Source organism: Coniophora puteana (assembly GCF_000271625.1).
Source record: "Coniophora puteana RWD-64-598 SS2 unplaced genomic scaffold CONPUscaffold_20, whole genome shotgun sequence".
Taxonomy (NCBI): domain Eukaryota; kingdom Fungi; phylum Basidiomycota; class Agaricomycetes; order Boletales; family Coniophoraceae; genus Coniophora; species Coniophora puteana.
The window spans coordinates 453,274-475,453 of record NW_006913072.1 but is presented as its reverse complement, the minus strand read 5'-3'; the positions used below and the strand labels follow the sequence as shown (position 1 = coordinate 475,453).

At 51.1% G+C, this 22,180-nt stretch overlaps 8 protein-coding genes and 1 non-coding gene across 9 annotated transcripts; 6 read left to right on the top strand and 3 right to left on the bottom strand.

The window, feature by feature from the left end:
• Positions 1–298: 298 nt before the first annotated feature.
• On the bottom strand, positions 299–2,676 carry CONPUDRAFT_147773 (uncharacterized protein). Its single transcript, XM_007777272.1, has 5 exons — positions 2,469–2,676; positions 2,099–2,407; positions 1,325–2,016; positions 1,177–1,262; positions 299–1,137 (listed from the first exon to the last, which is right to left on the bottom strand). Exons 1-5 carry the CDS (start codon positions 2,634–2,636, stop codon positions 404–406), a joined length of 1,989 nt encoding a protein of 662 aa, XP_007775462.1. The 5' UTR covers positions 2,637–2,676; the 3' UTR covers positions 299–403.
• A 444-nt stretch (positions 2,677–3,120) lies between these two features.
• On the top strand, positions 3,121–5,168 carry CONPUDRAFT_93942 (uncharacterized protein; the record flags this gene model as incomplete). Its single annotated transcript, XM_007777271.1, has 8 exons — positions 3,121–3,147; positions 3,209–3,490; positions 3,547–3,760; positions 3,818–3,959; positions 4,023–4,205; positions 4,267–4,332; positions 4,382–4,433; positions 4,488–5,168. 8 exons carry the CDS (start codon positions 3,121–3,123, stop codon positions 5,166–5,168), a joined length of 1,647 nt encoding a protein of 548 aa, XP_007775461.1.
• Positions 5,169–5,329: 161 nt separating this feature from the next.
• CONPUDRAFT_78090 (DNA glycosylase) lies at positions 5,330–7,497 on the bottom strand (the record flags this gene model as incomplete). The annotated part of the gene is made up of 10 exons (XM_007777270.1): positions 5,330–5,437; positions 5,496–5,792; positions 5,924–5,991; positions 6,053–6,132; positions 6,196–6,214; positions 6,268–6,661; positions 6,756–6,935; positions 7,067–7,080; positions 7,313–7,410; positions 7,481–7,497. 10 exons carry the CDS (start codon positions 7,495–7,497, stop codon positions 5,330–5,332), a joined length of 1,275 nt encoding a protein of 424 aa, XP_007775460.1.
• Positions 7,498–9,506: 2,009 nt separating this feature from the next.
• On the top strand, positions 9,507–9,587 carry CONPUDRAFT_t129. The gene has a single exon. It is a non-coding gene; the product is annotated as a tRNA-Val (tRNA).
• A 792-nt stretch (positions 9,588–10,379) lies between these two features.
• CONPUDRAFT_147770 (uncharacterized protein) lies at positions 10,380–11,203 on the top strand (the record flags this gene model as incomplete). The annotated part of the gene is made up of 5 exons (XM_007777269.1): positions 10,380–10,402; positions 10,450–10,471; positions 10,528–10,680; positions 10,748–10,938; positions 11,004–11,203. The coding sequence occupies 5 exons, from the start codon at positions 10,380–10,382 to the stop codon at positions 11,116–11,118; spliced, it is 504 nt and encodes a 167-aa protein (XP_007775459.1). The 3' UTR covers positions 11,119–11,203.
• A 913-nt stretch (positions 11,204–12,116) lies between these two features.
• On the top strand, positions 12,117–12,734 carry CONPUDRAFT_170153 (uncharacterized protein; the record flags this gene model as incomplete). The annotated part of the gene is made up of 2 exons (XM_007777268.1): positions 12,117–12,305; positions 12,355–12,734. The coding sequence occupies 2 exons, from the start codon at positions 12,117–12,119 to the stop codon at positions 12,442–12,444; spliced, it is 279 nt and encodes a 92-aa protein (XP_007775458.1). The 3' UTR covers positions 12,445–12,734.
• Positions 12,735–12,943: 209 nt separating this feature from the next.
• CONPUDRAFT_140543 (WD40 repeat-like protein) lies at positions 12,944–14,953 on the top strand. Its single transcript, XM_007777267.1, has 8 exons — positions 12,944–13,022; positions 13,095–13,168; positions 13,222–13,337; positions 13,400–13,559; positions 13,637–14,222; positions 14,307–14,468; positions 14,600–14,701; positions 14,761–14,953. Exons 1-8 carry the CDS (start codon positions 12,967–12,969, stop codon positions 14,795–14,797), a joined length of 1,293 nt encoding a protein of 430 aa, XP_007775457.1. The 5' UTR covers positions 12,944–12,966; the 3' UTR covers positions 14,798–14,953.
• A 4,537-nt stretch (positions 14,954–19,490) lies between these two features.
• On the top strand, positions 19,491–20,619 carry CONPUDRAFT_78087 (uncharacterized protein; the record flags this gene model as incomplete). The annotated part of the gene is made up of 4 exons (XM_007777266.1): positions 19,491–19,619; positions 19,676–19,934; positions 19,989–20,220; positions 20,394–20,619. 4 exons carry the CDS (start codon positions 19,491–19,493, stop codon positions 20,617–20,619), a joined length of 846 nt encoding a protein of 281 aa, XP_007775456.1.
• A 281-nt stretch (positions 20,620–20,900) lies between these two features.
• Positions 20,901–21,994, bottom strand: CONPUDRAFT_160143 (uncharacterized protein; the record flags this gene model as incomplete). Its single annotated transcript, XM_007777265.1, has 4 exons — positions 20,901–20,914; positions 20,971–21,050; positions 21,796–21,875; positions 21,932–21,994. 4 exons carry the CDS (start codon positions 21,992–21,994, stop codon positions 20,901–20,903), a joined length of 237 nt encoding a protein of 78 aa, XP_007775455.1.
• Between the last annotated feature and the right edge of the window lie 186 nt (positions 21,995–22,180).

Below are 22,180 nucleotides of genomic sequence, written 5' to 3'. Positions count from 1 at the left end.
GAAGGTTGACTTTCTTTGGGAACGAGGAGAACACGAGTCCCTCAATTTTGTCAGGAGTCTTGTCGTTTCGCGTCTTTTGTACCTTAAGACATCTCTTGAGGAGTTTGATTGAGTCGTCATCGTCATCTGATCGTTGAGGCAAAGCCTCAAGTTGCAGGATCTGGAAACAACAGGTCAGTTATCATAAGAGTTCAAATGGGTCTATCTTATTTCGTCATTTCAAAAGCTCGATTTATTGTCCTGTGAGGCATTATTCGCAGACAATGTGTGTTACGGTACAGGAACTAAACGGGAAGGGGTAAAAGAGAGAAGACGAAATCAAGCAACACGGAAAGTCGACGTCCGCTGCCCATAGAGGACGGTTTCGGCGATCGGGTCCTTCTATTCTGCTATGATACACTTATCAAGAGTTGGACTCTAGCCAAGTCTTGGCTGTTTCGACTCGGCGTTTATTCTTAGCCACGATGGCTGCGTTAAGACCCTCGGAGTCTGGAATACATTCTGCAGCATTAACGGCTCCTAGGGCGCAGAAGTATGCGTCTTGCCAGCGCCGCATTCGTAACCAAGCTTCCGCAGCGTTTCCGAGTGCGATGACAAGAAGCTTGCGCGCACCTTGTGTCTCCTTTGCATACGCGCCTCCGGTGTTAGCGTCAAAGGCGACTATTGCTGCAGCGAGTTCAGCGGCCAAAGTGTAGGAAAGGCATGCAGCTAAATCCTGTATCATGTCGTTCACCGCGAGATATGATTTCCCATCGTTGCAGCGTTCTTGTACCCGACCTAGAGAGATTCCGATGGCTCGTCGAACGACCTCTGGATGAGTGATTTGTTGTATCTGTTCGAAGGAAGTTGAGGGAGATAAACCAGAAGGAGCCTTTTGTAGGAGCTGCAGATTGTCGAGAGTATTTCGGTGGGCCAGAACCGCAAGTATCCGCATCAGGGCTATCGGCCCTATCGTATCCTCGGTCACTGTTATACTGATGTCTTCGCCATCATATACACGTTTCGGCCATTTTGTAGCATTGTATGCAACGTGCAAGAACGACTCAAGCTCTACGTTCTTCATGCCACACTGATCGGCGGCATGGGTAAGCGTAGAGATTAGGCGCAGCACAGCAGTACGACACCCTCCTGTGGATGCTGAGCACGAGACTTGTATTTATCCGTCGATTCACTCACTACAATCCCTCAAGATCTTAGGGAACGCACTGCGTCTGATCTCCTCTGATCGCTCGGGTAACAGTTCCTCAAGCCTGCGAAATTTTCTGCGCCAATAGAAACAAGGTTATTGTTAGTTATGTTGTACATTAACGTAGGTCAGACGTACATTTCAAGAGATGATTCGTCCTCATCTTCGTAACATGCCCATATATCAAGGATCCTCTCAGCCCAATCGCCCTGCGACGTCAATAGCTGTAGTAGCTGCACCACCCCTTTCAAATCTTGCGAAAACATCCTAGTATCTGCTGTTGAGATCGGGATTCCTGGGATTATGTAAGAGGGCCAGCAAAAAAGTCTGCTCAAGGAATGCGACGCGGAAAGTCCGATTTCAGATTCAGGGAAGTACGATGGTCGCTCCAGTATTGCACAGTCAATGAGGAGGGAAAGGATGCTGGGATTGCGTCTGAGGATATCGATCCACAATCTAGCTGATGGAAATGGAGGGGCGTTGATCAGGCAATCGATCGCACGCATAACGTGATGTCGAATACGCCAAAAGAGACGGCTTGCCATCCATTTCCGAGAGACGTCATTGTTGTCCCAGCTGCCTAGTTCGCCATCCTCAACAGGGTCTTTGAGATCGTCGTCCAGGTAGCTCTGCCACTTAGTGTTAGAGTCGATCAACTGCGTCGAATCTGCTTTCGGGTCTTGCAGAAGAGGGCGGAAGAGGGCGTTCAAGACATTTATGATGATCGAGAGAGGTGCCTTGTCGAGAAGTCCCATGCGTAATTTTCTTGACAGAGTATCCATCATTCTCGCCGCTGTGAGCCGCCTAACTATAAGCTTGTGTTTCATGTTCTGGAGTAGAACCATCAGCATCTATTTCCGCACACACCCTGTGGTCGAGGGTGCGGCTATTGCATTCGTAAATTAGGCTCACCAGTAGAAATACATCGATGACGACATGCTTCGAAAGTTCCGTGGATAGGGACTGCAACTGAGTTTCGTTGGCCCAAGACGCGAGCTCTTCGATCACGTCCGTCGCCATGAGTGGAGGGGTGAGATCATAGTATGATTCTTCGCCCCAGTAACTTTCCCAGTCTTCTGGTAGAATGAGTTTTGTCCTGGCAATGGACAGTAGGCACTCTACGATGCCGGCCTTCACGCATGTCTGGGCAAACGAATCCCAGCCTGAGCTCTCCTCTCCTAACATAAGTCTTTTCACTGACATCCTATTCTGGACGCATCGCTGTAAACGTGGGGAGGTCGAGTGAGCATACGGACCCATGACAGTAGTGGCCTTCTCCTACCAGAAACGACCAGTTTAGAACGATGTTCCCTTGCGGATCGGTGAGCTTGGCAAAGTTCTCGATGAGGTACCGCGACAGATGGGGCTCGGGCTGGGCAAGGGCATTGTCGATCCCAGACCTGGACGCATGAATAAGCTCAGTTGGATCGTCAATAGGAATGCTGTCCATGATGATAGTGGGGATTGCACTGGTAGATGATCGATGAGGCCTGAGGCTGTAAGCGTGCTTCAAGCAGTACGAGCCGGGCACTCGTCTCGGGGGTTAACCTCGCTCGCTCGCACCGACTGTGAGAGCACCGCGTCGGGACCTATAACCCTTGACGCCGACCTGCTGCCGTCACGACCGGCCGATTCGAGCGGATGGCAAACGCCAAAAACGCCATACCTTGCCATTTCAGGAAAGCCTCTGTTGAACTTGTCTTTCCTTTGACTACTAACTCGATTGACCTCACGTCCTACACATTGCGCGAACGTAACTCGGAACTGATGCCATTGTGACTCGTCATCCCATTCTGATGCGCCTTGGTCGAACCATGGGTCGGCGGGGAGTAGTATAAAAGCTGGGACGGTTCGAGACGACGGCGTGCCATACCAACACCTTCGGCCCATAGTTGAAACTCGACAATACACTGAATACCGGTTCTCCTTCCGATATGTCTATTAATCCCTCCGTCCTCATTGTGAGCATTCTGACTACGTCGCCGCCATTCGTTATCAGAAACCAACTAACACCCTTCCTAGGTCGGCGCTGGTCCTTCCGGCCTCGTTGCCGCCCTAACCCTCCTCCAAAACAACATTCCCATCCGAATCATCGACAAAAGCCCCTGCCCGCACTCTGGCTCGCGCGGCTGGGTCGTCCAGCCGCGCACGCAGGATCTGCTTCACCAGCTCGGCGTCACGGACCTCGTACAAGTGCTCGAGCCGGTGGTGCCCATCCGCACGTACAAGCCTGGCGAGGGGCTCAAGATCGACAAGGACATCTCGCTGTTAGCTTCCAAGGATGCTACGGCACACTTCCCTTACGTGAGTTCCGATTGAGTTCAATCTGGTGAGGCGACCTGCTAACAACTCAAACCCAGATGGACCCGAAGGCGATGGGCCAAAGCGGAATCGAGGGTTTCCTACGCGGCACTCTGGCAAAATACTCGTGCCAGGTTGAGTTTGGGGCGGAGCTCCGATCGTTCGAGCAGAACGAAGGTGGTGTCACTGCCCATATCGCCAAAAAGAACGGCGATCGAGAGACGCTGGAAACCATCAACGTCCAGTACCTCATTGGTGCAGACGGCGCGAAAGGTGTGCCCCTGTTTCCCGTCCATGTGTCTATGATTGGTTCTCATCTCCTTGTGCCAGGTGTTGTGCGCAAGCAGCTCAATATCTCGTTCCTAGGAAACACCCGGGAGGATGTGCGCACTGTCTTAAGCGACATTTGTTTCACTGCCGAGGGCCTTGATCGCGAACACATGCATAGATTTGGCAATCCAAAGGGTGCCATGTGAGTCTTTCTACGCTAAAATATCTTTCCGAGTGGTCGCTCATTGCTTCTCCCTGTTAATAGGGCTGTTATACGGCCCTGTCGTGAAGTTGGGACCGAGAACGACGGGTGGCAGGTTTTGGCTGCCGACCCCATGAAGGACATGGCGATATTCGCAGGTAACGAAACCGAATTGCTCAACCACATCAAAGCTGTTGTCCCTGCGGACATCAAGTTCAGGAAGCTAGTCACGGTTAGCGAGTGGAGGTGATTCTATCTTCGATATGTTGCAAAGTTGGACTCGATTGCTAACGGAAGTTTACCTCAGACCGAATATTCGCATGACTAGCACATTTGGTATCGGACGTGTTTTTATCTGCGGTGATGCGGCACAGTGAGTTGAGGATCTATTTTGAACGACACTCATACTGACTCTACTCCAGTGTACATAGCCCAGCAGGCGGCCAAGGCCTCAACTCCGGTATCCAAGACTCTGTGAGCACTCCCTCCCTTCCTCCTCATCCTTTTCTCACTCGCATTCCTACACAGATTAATATCGCCTGGAAACTCGCCCTCGTTATTAAACATCTATCTCCGGCCTCACTTCTCGACACCTACAGTGCCGAACGCGTCCCCGTCATCTCCGAGATGCTCAACCTCACCACGGAGATCTTTCAGCGCAACGTTTCTGGAGGGAAAGACCAGTATGAACGGCCCGACAAGGTCCGCATGCACGGTGTCAACTACCGCTCGAGCGCAATTGTACTTGAGGAGAGGAACTCTGGCCTACCAGAGACGCCCGCTTATGGCGATGCGGTGGAGGGCGAGGACAAGGTATTGGTCGCGGGTGATCGGGCTCCGGATGCGCCCGGATTGGTGGATGCGGAGGGGACAAAGCACAGGCTGTTTGATCACTTCAAGATGTCACATCATACGGTATTGGTGTTTTCCCCCGACGCGGACGGTGCAAAGCCATTCCTGGAGGCGATCTCTAGCCGAACGGATGGGATTGTGAGGCCCATTGTCGTGCTTCCTCAGGCTACTTGCCCGTCATACACCAGCGAGTCCCAGGCACTCGTCCTTTGTGATGGGGCAGGACACGCCTACTCGGGCTACCAGGTCAAGCAGGGCGAGACGTACACAGTGGTGGTGCGTCCGGACGGATTCATTGGGGCCATTACGAGCGGTATTGGGGGTGTACAGGCGTATTTCTCGAAGGTGTTTCTTTGAAAGGTGCTTCGGCGCTTTACTACATGATACTCTAGGTTATTCAACAATTGTAACTAGGATTGATTATACTATACAGTAGGTATTTGGATACATACGCAGGGACCACAATAACACATCCCTCTTACCTAGTAGACGCATACCATGTTCATCTAGTAGGTCCGTTAAATGGAATCTAAGCATACTTCCACCATCGGGATTGTGTCAACTTCCGATACCCTACTCTCGACGAGCGCTTTCAGCTCGGCGAAGGATGCGACCTTATCTTTCAGCTGAGAAAGTAACATGAGGTTCTCATCCAGTGCTCAACAAGTATGTCGGAAGACTTACCGAGGTTAGCGTTGCCGCCGGAGACGTACTCAGCACAACGTATATCAGTGTAGCGTTGTCCCCGAGTTCTCCGGACTCGTCGGCTGAGACTATTTGTGATACGAGCTTGAAGGGCTGCAGACCCGCCTTGCGCACGTCTTTCGATCTCTGTCCTGTGAGCCTCTCGAGCTCGGGCAGAAGAGTCTCCTTCCACGTCTGCGTGCCGACAATCGCAATGACCCGGGGATGGAGTCGTGCGACCTTGCGAAGGAATGGAACTACACCGGCGCGCATCTCGGCCTTAGAGAGCTGACATGCCTAGCCGCTGTGGTCAAGCACTTAGAAGTAGTAGGTGCACGAGAATAACTACCTGTGATGTGGGCCTTTCGACAATATCGGTCTACCTATACGTGTTGAGCTGACTTTGTTATAGACGAGGGCAGATTTACCAGGCCAAGATTGAAGTCACCCGGAAGCGTACGATCTTCGCTTGGTGCCAACTGGCGCGAAGTAAAGCCTGCATAAGACGAGTTCAGCTTGTCACAGGTTGAGAAGATGAGCCCATTGAAAGACTGTACCTGAACGATGTAAACATCTCCAGAAGTAGTTCCTGGGGTTTGCATAATAGTGGCCAACCTGAGCGGACTTTTTTCCCGGGCTGCATATATTTTAAGCACATCGTCTCTCCCATATGTATTTTCGGAACTGTGAACACGCTTACTTTACCCCACAGAATATCACTATGGGCAAAGTGTTAAGCTGTCACGAATAATAGCAAATCAGGCTGGCATACCATCTAGCCCCTCCTTCACGTTATCTCCCAACGGTCGCAATTGTGGATATGTCTCCGGGGACGCAACCAATCTCTTGGCCTTTTTCGAGAGAGGTTCTCCATGCTGTCGCTGCGGCGTGCCCGTGACTTTCCGCTTTTTGCTGCTGACTGCTCGAGACTGCGTGACGGCCGAAACATTTGACTCGAGCGTGCTGTCCTGGCCGAGAGAGTTATGTGGTGGGAATGACTTGCCTACGAGTCTGGTGACTCGTTCACGCTTTACAGTGGTTGTCTTGGTTTCAGGTATACGACGCCCGCCCAGAGTCGCGTAGTTGACACGCGTTATGGTACGTGTCGAACGTCGGGTGATCGCGATGGTGTCGACGTTAGCTTGGCCGGATCGCATTGCTAGTAGCTGTTACGCGTGGCCTGAATTGAGAGAGCGGATGGAATAGAGCAGAGGAACGGGACGCAGTAAGAGGCTGAGGACGGTTTAATGAGACTCTCACCAGCAAACGCCAAGGTGCGAGGAGACGGAGGACGGCACGATGTTCCGAAAGCTTCTTTGGATTAGGCGCCCACAGATTCCCACGGATCAGGCGGCTCCACGGCCGGCGGATGCCGTGCTTCCATATGATCCAAGCAAGGATCCGAGGTACGCCATTTCTCACCAACGTTTTAACGGGCGTCTCTCAGATCATATCTCATGGACTATGGTATAGATGTAAAAATGTATCAGGTTATTGACAAGGCTCAGAATGACACTGTCCTTTCACACCGTGAGGCCTTTCGCAGTCTCCCTCACTTGTAGGGAACGCACAGGCCTCACATCCACTGTTGTTCACTGTCGATTACTCAATGGCGATTGGCAAAGAGTAAGCCGTTCACTCGTCTCTGGAGGATGCTATGGCAGTTTAATCTGGGCGACATGTTGAGGTTTGCTGCATTGACCACCGGAACAAGCTGGATCACGGCGTCTTCATAATGACAAGCCGGACTCTGGTTTTACACAACGTCAAAAGAGCGCAGCGACACGTGTAAAACGGCTGCACAAAGGACACTAAACCGGATACCGACGAGACGTGATTGGAGCCAGCAGACCCTTTTTTACACTTGGATCGTAGACTTTCTGGTTCAAGTTGAGTATGTTTAGTTTTCACGGTCCTGTACAATTCTGAGTTTCGAATTTTTGATAATCACGCGAGGATCTGAAGTTCGAGCATTAAAAACTTACAGATCTGAGATGACCATTTCTGGTCATCGGTCTGTATAAGTGCCCTATATAGGTCAAATTCCTCTCCTCAATGACGAGAGCCGACTTGTTTGAAGACAAATAATCCGGGGACAACATACTTCATATATGGGAATCTCAAAGGTCCGTTATTCACTCGACCCTGGCCGGTATTAGTACGTAGCAGTCCCCAAATCGCTCCTGTTGTAAGCAAACCTTGTTATCCTAGCTGATATAGAAATAGGCATATCGATATGTAAGGAGCATCCCTACGATCTGGCGCTGCACATAGTCACTTGATGCGATTTCAGTATTTCAGTGCATGTTCGGCCTGCTCTCAGAAACATAGAAGTCTTAAATTGCCCCGAAATCAGCTATTCCTCTTTCCGAGACGTTCTCGTCATCAAGACCTCCTCAGGTCCTCGGAACAATTTGAGTAGGGACAGAGCAGGAGACTTAGATAAACCTTCACCGGAATACACGGGGAGACTCACCGACGAGGTTTTAGAGTTTCTGGGTATTAAATACTCGTGATAAAGTAGGCGAACTCGATTATGGACAAGGAAACCGGGCAAAGCCATTGAGCTATAAACCAACTCCTTTACATGAAGAAGCACCGGCTTGAATTACAGCAGTGAACTGAGGCTCTAAGATGAGACCTTCGCTGAAGGGATATGATGGAGCGTGAAAATTCTTAATAACGGAGACGCACCTATATTACTACTTATCAACCATTATGGCTGTGAAACGTGCAACCCCTTGTGGCTGCGGACTTGCCGCCTTGCCGATCAAAGTTGAGCTTGAGTGTCCAAACGGTCAGTGGTGGATGTACAATGGAAGCAGTTGGAGCGCTTGCTGCAAAAATAACTGCGAGAGAGAGATTAATGCCAGAAACAGCCACAGTTGTGCAGACTTCCACCTTCTTGGCTAGAAAAGGCGAGCGGCGAGGTCGACTTCTCCGTGAGCCCTGAGGCCCTCTCACGCTTCCCACCAATTTCCTTGCGTCCAAAAGAACGGCTCCCATTAATGTGGCGTATGTGATGCGTGCTGTGGCATACGTAGAACGCCGAGTGATTGCGATAGGTATCTTTCTCCCGTCGACGTTAACATCGATCTCAGTTTGCATTGCTAGACGTTGCTGCACGACGCGTATATACTCTCGCCTATATGCCTAAGGAAAGCATCGATATGAGATGAATGTAGGCGAGATCTCGTAGGAGACTAAGACGGAGATGAGAATGTTTTTTGTTCCAAATAACCGCCCATGTCATAATTTACGGAAATGGTCATATAATCTGAAGTTTCGCCGCATTTTCTGAAAATTCTCATGGCAATGACGTTAGGCGCTCGGGCATTCTCCGGTCAGTTGACGGAGCCGTATCAGGTGCGGAGGAGATGCTCGTATGCTTAGAATGGCGGAAGATGAGGGAAGATGCATACTTGGAATATTTTCATATCCAGAGACTCGCTTGGGTAGACTTCTACTGTACTTATCGTTAGCTTATGGATAAAACTCTTGCCAGCGTGTATATCTTCCACATGGTCAGTGGAAAAGGTACGAGCGATCAGCGGCATCGGACTGGGATCAGATCTGCGCATGAACCATGAGACATTCTTCCTCTGTTCCGTGATCAAGGGAAAAGCTTGCACAAGAGGCCAGGGCTTACGCCCAGGTCTAGGATAAAACACTGGATATGATAAGCGATGTGCTCGAGGGAGCTGGAGATTGCAGACAAGATGTGAAGACTGGTGTCGGAACACACCTGCTTCCGCCTACCCTACCTGGAGTAGCCAGAAAAAGCGACTCTTCCTAGCATGTTCCAAGTACCGAAGACTAAGGATCGTTTCTTAGCATGGCTCGCTTGCAGACAAAAACGGACTTACGAAGCTGGAGTAGGTAGATGGCAGGATGCCTCTTTGGGTAAGATTGGGCGCTTACTTTGGCGGGCGCCGCGGTCCGCTGATGAGGTTTTCAGGCACAGAGCAAGCCACGTGGGTCATAATGGCACAAGCCTCCCTTGTCTCGCAAGGTTCAATGGTCTAATGGTTATGATTTCTGTCTCACACTTCGGTGCACAGAAGGTTCTGAGTTCGATCCTCAGTTGAACCACATTTTTGCCCGTCGACTTGGCTCAGTTGTTCATACATTGCACACCGACGGAGATGTACATTCAAGCCGGAGGCCGTCTATCCCACAGCTCATCATTTTTCGTCCTGAAACTCCAAGGTGTATATTCGGCGAATCGTTGTCTCCTTCGGTAAGGCACTACTCCCGCCCGGCGCTTGCGGAATACTTAGAAACGCACTAAGAAACGACGCGTTGATCGCCGCTCCGTAAGCCCGTTCTCAATGTAACTCTCACAGCTCCACCTTCTTACCTAGCCCATTAAGGTGGTAGACGCGTAGGCAGGTGCAGAGCATCGCCCTCGATCGATTATCAACCGTCCAAGCCAAGACCTTGCCCCTTACAAAGCCAGGCAACCTATCGAACACCCGAGCATCCGCGCCATCCGGCGGTCTACGTGAGCATCGAGCGCTCGTCCGGACTAGTGTGCCCGGCTTACCACATTACTCCGACTCCAACCGTGGCAGTTGGCCACCCGTCTGGTTATTGCCCGCGGTGCCGCCTGCGTCTCTTTCTTGCCCTCAGCCCTTGATGAACCCGAGGCGTCGTCGAACATGTCCAGGATCGTGCGGGCCGTGCCTGAGAACTTACAAGCCCAGGGCCAAACTGCTGCTTCTTCGACTTCGACTTCGTCTTCTTCGAGCTCTTCTTATCACTACCATCCGTCCTCGTCCTCCAGTTGGTCTTCTTCGTCATACGGCTGGGAGATGTACCCCGAGTTTATCGACTGCAACGGGCGGTTCGATTATGCTTTGTACAATGTCGTGTATGGGATCCATGGGCCTCAGCATCCCGAACAGGTGAGAGAGTATTCGGCTCGCATGGGCATGTCCGAGAGTTCTAGCAGCCGTCTACAGAGCTGGAGCCGGGTGAGTCTCTTTCACGTTTCTCTGGGTGGATGCATGGCTGCTGAGGCTTTCACTAGCAACCTATGTCGCGTGCACAGGACGAATCAGCTCCGCAACCGCCTGCTACAGCTGCACCAGCCCACAACACTCGATCTGCCCATGCTGAGCCCACATCCTGTGCCCCGGAGAGATGGAGGAGCACGGGTGCGCCTCACATGACGACTGAGCGGGTAAGCCAGCCATAATCATTGGTTCCAAACGTGTAGCACGCTGAGCAGGGCCTCTGGCCTATCACAGAGTGAGACGAGCATCTCGGTACACGTGAAGCATGGAGACGCTGAAACGGGGCCACCGATGTCCGTTAACACCTCGGAGCAGCAGTGGGGAGCTGCCTCGCCGTTGCCGCCGGAGAGATGTGTCGTAGATGGGCACCTCATCTACATGGATCATCTCTGCCAGAAGTGCGAGGCCCAGAAGGGGCGTGGGTCTGTGAGAGGAGCAGCGCGACCGTTCAAGCCGCTTAGCTAACACACGAATTGTTTGACTGACGAAGAAAACGACGAGCGCAAGCGCAAATCATGCCGGTAAAGCCGTCTGGGATTCACCGCGGTGACACGGACATTGATGAACGACGCATTCGACATATCCGACTTGTGGATGTCGACTAGCAAGATTTGCGATGAAGATCACCTCCAACGGGGCAAAGGGAATGCTGTTCGAGCGAAGTCAGCCCGGAGCAAACGGAAAACAAGCGCAGTGGCACTGATTCAACATGTCACAACCTCGCTGCACCGGACTCGGACTTGGCTCGTATATGGCACAGGGAGGCACGGATTGGGCATGGAGGGAAGTGAAGGACCGCTGGCGGTGCTCCAAAAATAGCGGGACTTCGGGCGGGGGTGGCTGTGTGCATAGACATTCCTGCATTTCACGATCTACACTCGATATGTTTTATATTGCTGTATTACCGCCCTGCGAATGCTGGGGATAATTAGTCTGCGGGAAACGAAGCTGTGGATGGTGTGAAGTGAGTGTTCCTGTATGTTTCTGCTTTGTGCCTTGACGTTGTCACGATCGCTGCCTCCCGACTCCCGCGTCTTTCGGGGCTGCGCCAAGACCGCAAGCAGCACGCCCTGACACTCAGCTGGCGAATCCTATGAAAGTTGAACTACTCATCGAAGCTTCGAAAGCTTAATTAGCGTTCGGTCACCCCTTGCCATTCACTATAATCACACTCCTTCACAGCTGTCAGCTTCTCCATTCTTGTGTGAAATTGATTTGTTGTTGCTTTATTCGCGCACTAGGCAGTAGAACACTTTTCATGTTGTGACCGAGGTAGGCTCGGGTGTGATCAGTGAGGAGAACGACGAGCGGGCTGGTGAGACACACACAACTGCACTCGCTATCATATCAGAGTCGTTGACACTTGACATCTTCCGCCGAGGTGCCACTCCCCCTCGGGCCGACCCGTGGAGTTGGATATAAGCTCGACACGCCGAGGGGCTTCTTGCTCCAACCGTACAACCCGCTTACGCCGTCACGGCATTTCCCTCGTCACCGCCATCCCTCACTCCTGACTCCAACATTGACGACAACCCCTTTACCCACTCAGACTTTACCCTTCAGCTCTTGTCTCGGATTCGAACACATCTTACCCCGATCTATCATGACGACAACTGCATCAACGACGACGGTCCAGCAACCACACACCCAGATGCTCGACCCCGCCTCGTTCAACATCTCAGAGGGCGTCCATTCTCCCCTCCCACCATCACAGATCAGCCATTACTCGACACTTGCTGGAGCACTGGGAGGGCAGAACGTATCACAGGCGTTGCAGAATCAGTCTTCGAACGTGCGTTGAAACCCCCCTGGTCGTCTACCTGGACTTACCCCTGCCATAGCAGAAGTCATCACCAGCTCCCAGTCCAAAGACCAAGCCAAAGCAGACGCGGCAGAAACCAAACCCAAAGCGAACCAAATCATCATCATGAGGCCCTTTTCGTTAGTTTAGATACCTGCTTTGCCTAGCAGTCGGAGCCTCTTGGTGCGGCGGGCGATGTGCGCTCTGCTCTTGCTTTTACCTTGCGATTTGCGCCCCCCGCGGATTGGCAGAGCCAACCGTGGATCCTCTTACCTTATTTACCCGTCATTTACCCTATCCTTGGCCTATCCCGTATCGTTTGAAGACGGCCGTCCTGCAGTTTCCACGTGCGTCGTTGATTGTGGAGAGTAATAATGATGCATTGTATTGTTTTGGTACTTGTTGGTGTCTCTGGAATGGAGCTGAATTTCGTTGGAGACCAGACCACATCGCGTGAGGATGCTGTGGACAGTGAGCTTGGATGACGAGGAGAACGAGAGCGCAAGGGGCTACAGCCTACCATGGGAGCCATGCAACCGTTGCAGCGGGTTCCAGATTTGGCCATGTTTGTCGCCGAAACGCCCTCACCCCCACACCCTCCGCGTTGAAATCCGTCATAGACTCTCCTTGCATCCTTCACGACCTCCACACCATGACAGAACGAACTCACTCTAACATGCTCTTTGCAAACTTCAACCAGGACTACTCGTGAGTCGCCTCGCCTCGTTGGTCTGTCTCAGACTGATGGGGACCTGCATTCGCGCGCGCTGTGTCTCGCAGGTGCATCTCGGTGGGCACGCGGAAAGGGTACAGTATCACGAATTGCGACCCGTTTGGACGTGTATACACCCAGAGTGCGTCCTTCAACTTCCTTGCGCGATACGGGGCTGATGCAGTCTGCACGTAGATGACGGCGCGCGGGGGATCGTCGAGATGCTGTTCTGCACGTCCCTCATCGCCCTCGTCGGAGCAGCGGATCATCCACAGTCAAGTCCCCGGAAGCTTCAGATTGTGAACACCAAGGTACGTATCGCCTTGATACGTGAAAGTTGCCGAGAACGCATACGGGGGACTGCCAACAACAGCGACAATCCATGATTTGCGAGCTGCTCTTCCCGAGCTCGATCCTCGCCGTCAAGCTCAACCGCAAGACACTCGTCATCGTGCTGGAGGCGGAGATATACATCTACGATATCTCAAACATGCGGCTCCTCCATGTCATCGAGACGACGCCCAACCCAGACGGTGAGTCCCCATCCTTCGCTGGGTCTTCGCCCTCTACCTACGTGGCCAACCTCCCACTGAACCATAACCGTCCACAGCAATATGTGCTCTTTCACCCTCCTCCGACAATTCCTACCTCGCATACCCCTCCCCAGTCCCTTCACCTTCTGCCACCTCAGCCTCCCCCGCGCCCGCTTCCCCCGGCGGCAGTGGTGTCATCCAATCCGGCGACGTCCTCCTCTTCAACACACGCACGCTCACCGTCGCAAACGTCATCCAAGCCCACAAAGCGCCCATCTCGTTCCTCGCGCTCAACGCAACCGGCACGCTCCTCGCGACCGCGTCCGACAAGGGCACCGTCATCCGCGTGTGGTCCGTGCCCGGCGCGGAGAAACTCTACCAGTTCCGGCGGGGCACGCGCGAGGCCAAGATATACAGCATGAGCTTTAACGCGGTCAGCACGCTGCTCGCGGTCAGCTCTGCGCACGACACGGTGCATATATTTAAGCTGGGGCCGGGACAGAAGGGCGGGAAGAGGAATGGTTCGTCCGGTGGTGCGGGCGCTGGGGAGAGGCCGGAGAGTCCGAGGGAGAACGAGTCGATTGATAGTCGGGAGGGCGTGCAGGGTGCGGATGGCGGATATGAGGCGTTCATCGACGATCGGCGGAAGGGAAACTCTGTCGGGTGCGTCTCGTATTCCTTTTCTCCGTTGCTCCGTTTTCCAACTCCATCCCTCGTCGCGGCTCCGACTGATATGCTGTGCAATAGGTCCACGTTCCGTCGGACATCGCTGAGGGTCGGCAAGTCGCTCTCGACCTCGGTGAGCGGATACCTTCCCAACACGTTCACCGAGATGTGGGAGCCCGCGCGCGACTTCGCGTTTCTGCGGCTACCAACAAGCGGCGCACGGTGTATCGTCTCTCTAAGCGGGTACGTCGTCTATCTTACCTTCGTTTCGCCCGTGCCCCATGCGTCGTGAACACCTGCGAGTGCTGGTCCGCATCGATACATCCATCTCGTGTCCGTTCCCCAGTGAAGTGGATGCTGATTCCGGTTTACAGGACGCTCCCCCAGGTGATGGTCGTCTCGTCCGAGGGCTACTTCTACGCGTACAGCATCGACCTCGAGAACGGCGGCGAGTGCACACTCATGAAGCAGTACAGGTACGTCTCCCACCGTTTTTATACAAACCGTGTTAACTCACTGCGCCCTTTGCGTCTAGCCTTCTCGATTCGGCGGATGAATCCAACATGGAGTAACGTTGTCGATGAGTCTGATGAGTCGCGGTTCGTGTCCGCGGCCGTGGTGGTTGGGTTGTGGTGCTTTCGCGGTATCTGGAATTTCTCTTGGTGGAGCCGTCGTATCCTGTTGCGTGTAACATATACTCATAGTATTAGCTGAATGCGAGTTTCATCAGTGGATCGCACGCTGTTACGAATCTTTCGGAAACCGGGGTGATAGCGGGGTGATGTCGCTGACAAGACCATTGTTGGCGAGGACGTGCTGTGGCCAGTAGGGCGCCCTGCATTCAGGTATCCATTTTGTCCATTTACTAGCCGATTCTCAAAGTTCCTGCCTCGTGGATGCACACGGCCTTGCGAGTTCCCCTTCTGTGGACGCTGACCTCGTCTAGGTGTCTGGGGTGGCTGAACACGGTGGGTCTCGGATCTTCGTCGCTCACAAACGGGCTGATATATGCATGTCCTAGCAGAAACATAGGCGTGAATACACTGCCCTTCCCTCTGGACCTTGTACGCGTATAGAAAACCTCCCATCATAACCGCTCGCATCTTCAACACCTACTATATACTACATTCCAGTTCTGACCCATGATTAGGCCGCCGCATCAGGACAGTAATTCAAGAGCAATACGCACCTCAGCCCTCAGCCCTCAGGTGCAAGGCTCGCACCCGTTCCAGGTGCAGCAGTACCCCTGCTGGCACCCGCCGGACTATCACAGTTTCCGCCCCGATAGAGGTTATTTGAACGAGAGGAGACGGGAGGTGCTTACGCATTGCGCGGCGACGCTGGTGGCGAGCGCGGCGAGGGCAGTAACGACGATGGCGAAGTTCATGTTTCTGAGATCGAGTTGGCGGCCTATTGATGGGCTATTGTCGATTGTGCTGGTGGTTCTGGGCAGGGAGGGTGTTTGCGGTAGGTCCTTTATACAGTTTTCGGCGATCTGATTTCTGACCGTAGAACAGCATGCTAGGTGGTGCCGGTGGTGCGTCTCTACACACTGGCTGACACTGATCGTAGGCGCGACAAGGGCGGAATTACGACCACCAAGAACGTTCTCTTGAATTAGTTGGAGTCGTACAGGTCGGTTCTTAATGTTGATCGTAGGCAGATGACATAGAAGGGTCCTAAAATTTACAGGGAAGGCCGTCATATGTGCACGGACGCAACCTCTAACTCAAGCGGTTAATGCATGTCCATGCGCATGCATTGCGCGGCCGTGTTCACGGTGTTCACTCATTTCGCAAATGATGTAAGTACATAATTTCTGGCCAAAATTGTTAACATCATGCGCGAGGACATTGCACCTACCGACTCCCTTTGACAGGCTTCTATTTCTACGTTTCTTTCAGCACTTTGCATCTGCTTACATTTGCAGCGCTGTAACTGTCAGCGCCTCAAGCTTCCGCATGCTACGAGCTGTGGTGGGTCCACAGAAGTGCGAATTTACTGCATTGTTGGCTATCGTAGACCCTTATTCTAACTTAAATCTCCTTACCCTCAGACTCAATGTCATGCTGCACGCCCTCTCTCGCCACTCTACAGCAATCACGTTGCTGCTCCCGTTTTCCACAACCTCCAAGATGATCATCCAGGTAGTTATCCGTGGATCTTCTGAAAGTAGGCTAACTTTCACATCGAATAGAGACGCCAGTTTCAAGAACGATCATAATGATAAATACTTTAGAGGACTGTACGTATTCGTGGTTCTCTCGGATAGCTGCCTTGCATACCACCAATCACTCTCATTGCAGTTTAAGTGGCTTTACTGCTAACCAGCGATCAACAAACAGCAGCTCTAATATGATCTGGTTCAGTCTTCTGCGTATAAATCGGGCGTAACAACCCATAGGATCGCTGTCCTTGAAGTTTGATCTCCGATCAAGGATGGGGGCGAGTACGAGGGCAGGCGTACTTGGATACTGGCGGGCGTAGACGTAATCTAACTTTGCGTTCGATTTTGAGTGTGAGGATAGGGAATACTTGTACAGTAGTAGCGGTGAGTTATCAAGGGCTAATGTACGACTGCCAGTCTAATTTATGCACAAACGCAGGGTATTTCAAGGACTCCGCAAGGTAACTAGTGCTCCAAGCACATACCGTACTCTCGGTTTCATGTAAACGGCCCTCCACCGTCCCCGTGTCTTCATTATCCGTTCCTCATTTTTCAAACGATTTATCGGTCATGCCAGAGTCTGAAAAGAAAGAGTACTTGGCACTTGCTGAGTATGTATACAAGACTGAATACGCGATTCGTAAGTTCTCCTTCTACGTACACTATACCGAAAGTGTACCGAGAGCCAGCTCAGTGGCGGTACCGACGCTGGTTTTCTATGACTACCGTAAGTTCCAGCTATAACTATATGATAACGATCAAGCCTCATGGACCATCCTTTCCAAAGTGCTCAACATATCGCAAGAGGTATGTCACTCTGTCCCTCATAAGTAGAAATGACTATGACAAAGCTACACTATAGGTTCCCGTTAGCGTCTAAGCTAAAGGGTAAGAGGGGGTCGCTAAGGATCTGTTTCCTCGGGTAGATTGAAAAATTGAATGTATCATGTGATCGTGAGATAGTTTACCTACATTGCTCTTGTTCTCTCGCATAACGCGTCTCAGATCTTTGTCTCAGCGCTCCGCAATGCTTCAAATGTCAAAGCATACGGTTCCCTCGCACTGAGGTTTGATCCTTAGTGCTCCTCCGCCTCTTGTTGCCTCGCCTCCCGCACGCTTTTGAACCCCCATAACTACATTTCACTTTGTCAACGGCGTTTGTTGCAACATGCTTCGTGGACTCTATCTCTCAAGCTATCTCTCAGTCCAAATCTCAATCATGAAGTTTGCTCTCTGAGGCTGCAATGCATCTCCAAACTGTGAGCTTGTTATTCAATGCTCGTCTGTGAAGGCGGCTTGCGATATCATACACTGTACAGTAGTTTTACGACCACAAGTTCGCGCGGCGGTGTGGGAACTCTATTACCAGAAATAGCGTGTCCCGCTTTTTAGTTCGCTGGGGGTTGGCGCAACGAAACACAAGTTCATTAGGCAAGAAAAAAACGAGTGCTTGATGGCTCTCCTGCACCGACGTCTATAAAGTAACCCAAATATAAGTACTTCAGAAGAAGACAAAAGAATCTCAGTGATTAGACTCAAGAAAGTGGCTCGGACGCGGATGGCAATTTAGCACCTATCTACGCTATGTCCCGCATTTAGGTTCGCTAGGTCCAGCAAAGCGGGACGTGTCCCGTTTTAAGTTCAGTTCGCGGGTGCGACGGGACACAGGACGAACTTATGGTCGTAAAATTACATCATGCTGGGCCCTGTTGGATCAAGATTGGTCCCACTGTCGGTCGGATCCTGACTCTGGAAAACCATGTCCGTTCGTATTTTTAGTCCATGTCCCGCCATCCTCCAGTATCGCTGGATGGTGATGTCCCTATAACAAGCCCTATTGATATAGTATATTCCGTGTTCAATGATCATGCAGCCAGTTCGTTCTTTGTGTTATCAGATAATGGGATCTCCGTATATTGTGCGAGCAGCATAACATTGAATTGTAAGATACTTCAGTCGACAATGCTAGGCTCTCCCTATTTCAACCCTATTCATCGATACTCAGGAATGCTTGCAACATGGGTTCTCCAGTTCCGCGTGCTTAAAACTGAATATAGCTTTTTCCATGTTCCCTGACGTGAGCATTTACATTGTACACGCTGCGATCAAAAAGTTCACTCTCTTTGTCTAAAGCATTACTACTTCTTGCCTCGTTGTAAGCCCGCACACGCCCTTACTACGCCACAAACCGCGTCACATATCACATATCACATTTCAAAGACCCGCAGCCTCGATTTCTCGACTGCGGCCCTCCCTATTCTGCTTCCTTGGAGTTTTGCTTCCGCCCCGACGAGCATTCTCATTTCCTCGATTCGATCTTATGATATTCACGAACTTTATCTATTTATACGCGTCGCTCCCTTACTGGAGCGACATCTCATCTCCCTCATATCTCCTGCTCTTCCTCCTGTATTCTCGGTTTCCCTCGTCTCACGAATATACCGCCGTCCTGCTCTGTTATTGTCCGAACTTAGTGTTACCACCTCTGGCGGTCTTCCACTCGTGTCAGTTGGCCTTTGCGAGTTGGAATATATCCCGGACGTCTTTACCCCGCATACAATGTCTCCAGAAAGACACTATAAAGCAATTAATGTGTCATAGTCCCTGAACTTCATCTGGTATCTGTCGATGGCAAGTCAAGTGTAGAGTGCTTTTAGATTCAGTCGTAGTCGGTATGATTAGCGGCAAATGATATCATCATGGGCGAAGCAAAATGCTAACGGGCTTTGCCGTGCACTGGCGCGCGGCGCTACTCAATAATTGACTTTGTATGGGTCGGTGGAACAGTTCTGTCTTTGGCACCTGGAGGAGTGATGCTTTCTGTAGAAGAAGCGGCTATCGTGGACAACAATCGTATATGTTATGGTGCGGATTTATCGACTTATGACATACTTGTAGATCCTGGTGATAACTCCTCAGATCTATTAGATGCGATACATCGGTTTATTGTACATAGTGTGAGTGAAATAACGACGAGGGTTTCATTCTGCGACGACTGATGCTTTATTCAAGGGTACAGACAGGTATGATCTAATCGCATCCTCCTATAAATTACCTTGCTGACTCACTACTGAACAGTGCTTTACACCAATATTCCTATGTCAAGCATAGTGAGCGGCCAGACACGTCTCAAAGTACAGAACACTGCTGACATCAAAGCAGACGTGCGTGTTCTTTGGTTCCTCGTACCAACAGTGTTTCAATACCATTCATCAATACAAATAGCTGTACGTGTAGCTCACAATGACTCACACAAATTCTGCTTCACAAATTGTTGTATCAGGTCTCGGTCTCTATGAAGTTTACCAAATACTACATATGGTGTTCTCCTTCATCCTGCAAGGTTAACCCCTACTGGCCCTTCATTTTCTACCCGCTGAGTACTCGTCCTACTGCCACAGGCATGATGGCGATCCGTGTATACGTGCTTCTCGGAAAATCTAAAATAGTCTTCATCATCCTTGCGATAGGCTATGCTATCTCTCAAGGGCTGAACATCGTCCTCGGAATTTATCTACTTGACTTCAGCCCTACTCTTCGTTGTAAGTCTATTCTTCATATTCTAGAAAAGGGGTGAACTTAAGCATACATTACAGCGGAATGGACACAAGGCGCTGTATGCACCTGCGAGCAGTCTACGCCCGCGAACCGAGCTTGGGTTTACCCAGTAGGCAGCATGGCAGGGCTCGCGTTTGACTTGATTGTCTGCGCGTTTGCGCTGGTATATGCGTTCAAGCATGTTCCGAAGGCGTGCTGTCGCAACCCTGCGCGCGCAGCGCTTACTCTCTCGGTTATAATTGTTCGCGATAACCTTGTTTATTTCTTTTTGTGAGTCCCTACAGTAGCCAGCCCTGACAGATTCATTGACTGATAACTCCCAATTAGCGCCATTTTTTCTGCACTGCTCATTTCCTTGAGCCTTAGATCTGCGTTAGCTGAAGTTGGTCCCATCCTTTGATCAATCTGCTCATTGTTTTGACGGCTTTAAAGTCAGTTTCAAGCTACAATCTGACTATAATAGTCCAGTCCATGTTGCAGACGATGGTGGGCCCCTGGATGATCATTAGTTTGCGAGAAGCATACGAGAGGCAAACGGGCTACGGACCATCATGTTCATCTGAGCTGACAACCGTAGCCTTTGCAAGCATCAGAGTGCCATGGACGGACCAGTCGGGTGACACACCAAAATCAGACTCAGTCTGGAGTAGTTTTCAGCGCAAGGAGTGACTGGCATGAGTTTTGTGACCTGAACACCGCTCATGATTCACGTTCCGCTGGTGTTTTATGACAAGAGACACGATGGACTTCTCGGTCTAGCGCCCGCAATGTATTTACTGCAAATGCAAAATGTTCCTAAACCATAACCTTTATATCAACATAGACAGGGCAGTATACAGTATATGATGATGAAATTTTCGGAACAGCGACTACTGTGACACGAATAACTGTTTAGTCCCTCCCTACAATGTCATTATTTATCCTAGACCATCATGGTATTGCCCGAAGACTCAGCGCTCAGCTCCTGAAGCGACGTCAGATTCCTGAATCATATGCCTCATATGCGAGAGAAGCACGTACCAAGGACGTCAGAGCTCGTCGCAGCTGACACAACCGACAGGGTCGGTCTGGCAACATTCTCCAGCGGCACATCCTCCGGACTAAACGACGGTGAAGTGAGCTACAAATCGTCTTCTAGAAATTGTACCCACGCATTGGGCAGCGACGCCAGTTGCAAGAGCGACAAGGGCGGTAAAGACGATGGCGAAGTTCATTTCAGTGGATTACTTGAATGAGGTGAAAGTTGTTGGTGGTAACGGTTAGCGACCCTGGGTGGGCGACTTTTATATGTTTTTTACATCCTATTTTTGCTGCTGAGTAGTGATGGAAAGCAATGTATCTCTCATACGCAATTGCGACGGGAGAAATAGCACCAAGGTTTGTCTCAACTTCTCAGCCTAGATCTATTGTACAATGTAAGTCTGCCATGACCATGGATAGCATTTTCGTTGTCCACTAGTGGTTTGTAATTGCAGGGAGTCCTCGCACAGCGTGTTCTAAGTACTGGTGAGATGTATTGCCCTTAAAGGGTTAGATTAGCATGTACACCTGAGTATAGTCTCCCTAACTGTTGTGCGTCTCATTTGTATGTGCAGAAGGCGCAAGGAGTAACACGCGATGATATGAAAGCTCGAGCACTGATTTGATCAGACACAACCACAAGCCTTGGGACAGATTACATTCACACTCTTGGATCGTTACGTACTTCACCCTCACTACTAGTATTCCTACATCATACGCTTTTGTCCAAACAGAAATTAAAAAAACGAGTTACAGTGGCTCCAACAGGAGGTATACGACGAACGTACCGGACTAAAACACGCTATCTTTACTCCGAGCGCTTACTTGGCCTTCTGAGCATCGAGCTCGGCGCAGCTGACGCAAGCAGAGCCAGTGCAGCACTTGCCGGGCTCACAGCCGCCGGACTAAACATGCTTCGTCAATACGCGAGGAGCGTGTGGGAACGTCAAAGAGAGCGTACACATTGAGCGGCGACACCGGTGGCGAGTGCGAGGAGGGCGGTGAAGACAATGGTGAACTTCATGGTTATTCTTGGACGTTGACTAGGTTAGGCGCAGCGATTGAGTCTTAAGCTCGAGTGCCGGTGATGGTGAGTGAAGAAGCAGCGGATGGTGAACAACCTGCAGCATAACGAGACGTTTTATACGTCTTTGCTTGACCCTATGATCACCTCATCTGAGGGAGTACCTCGTTGAAACGTTGAAGTGGT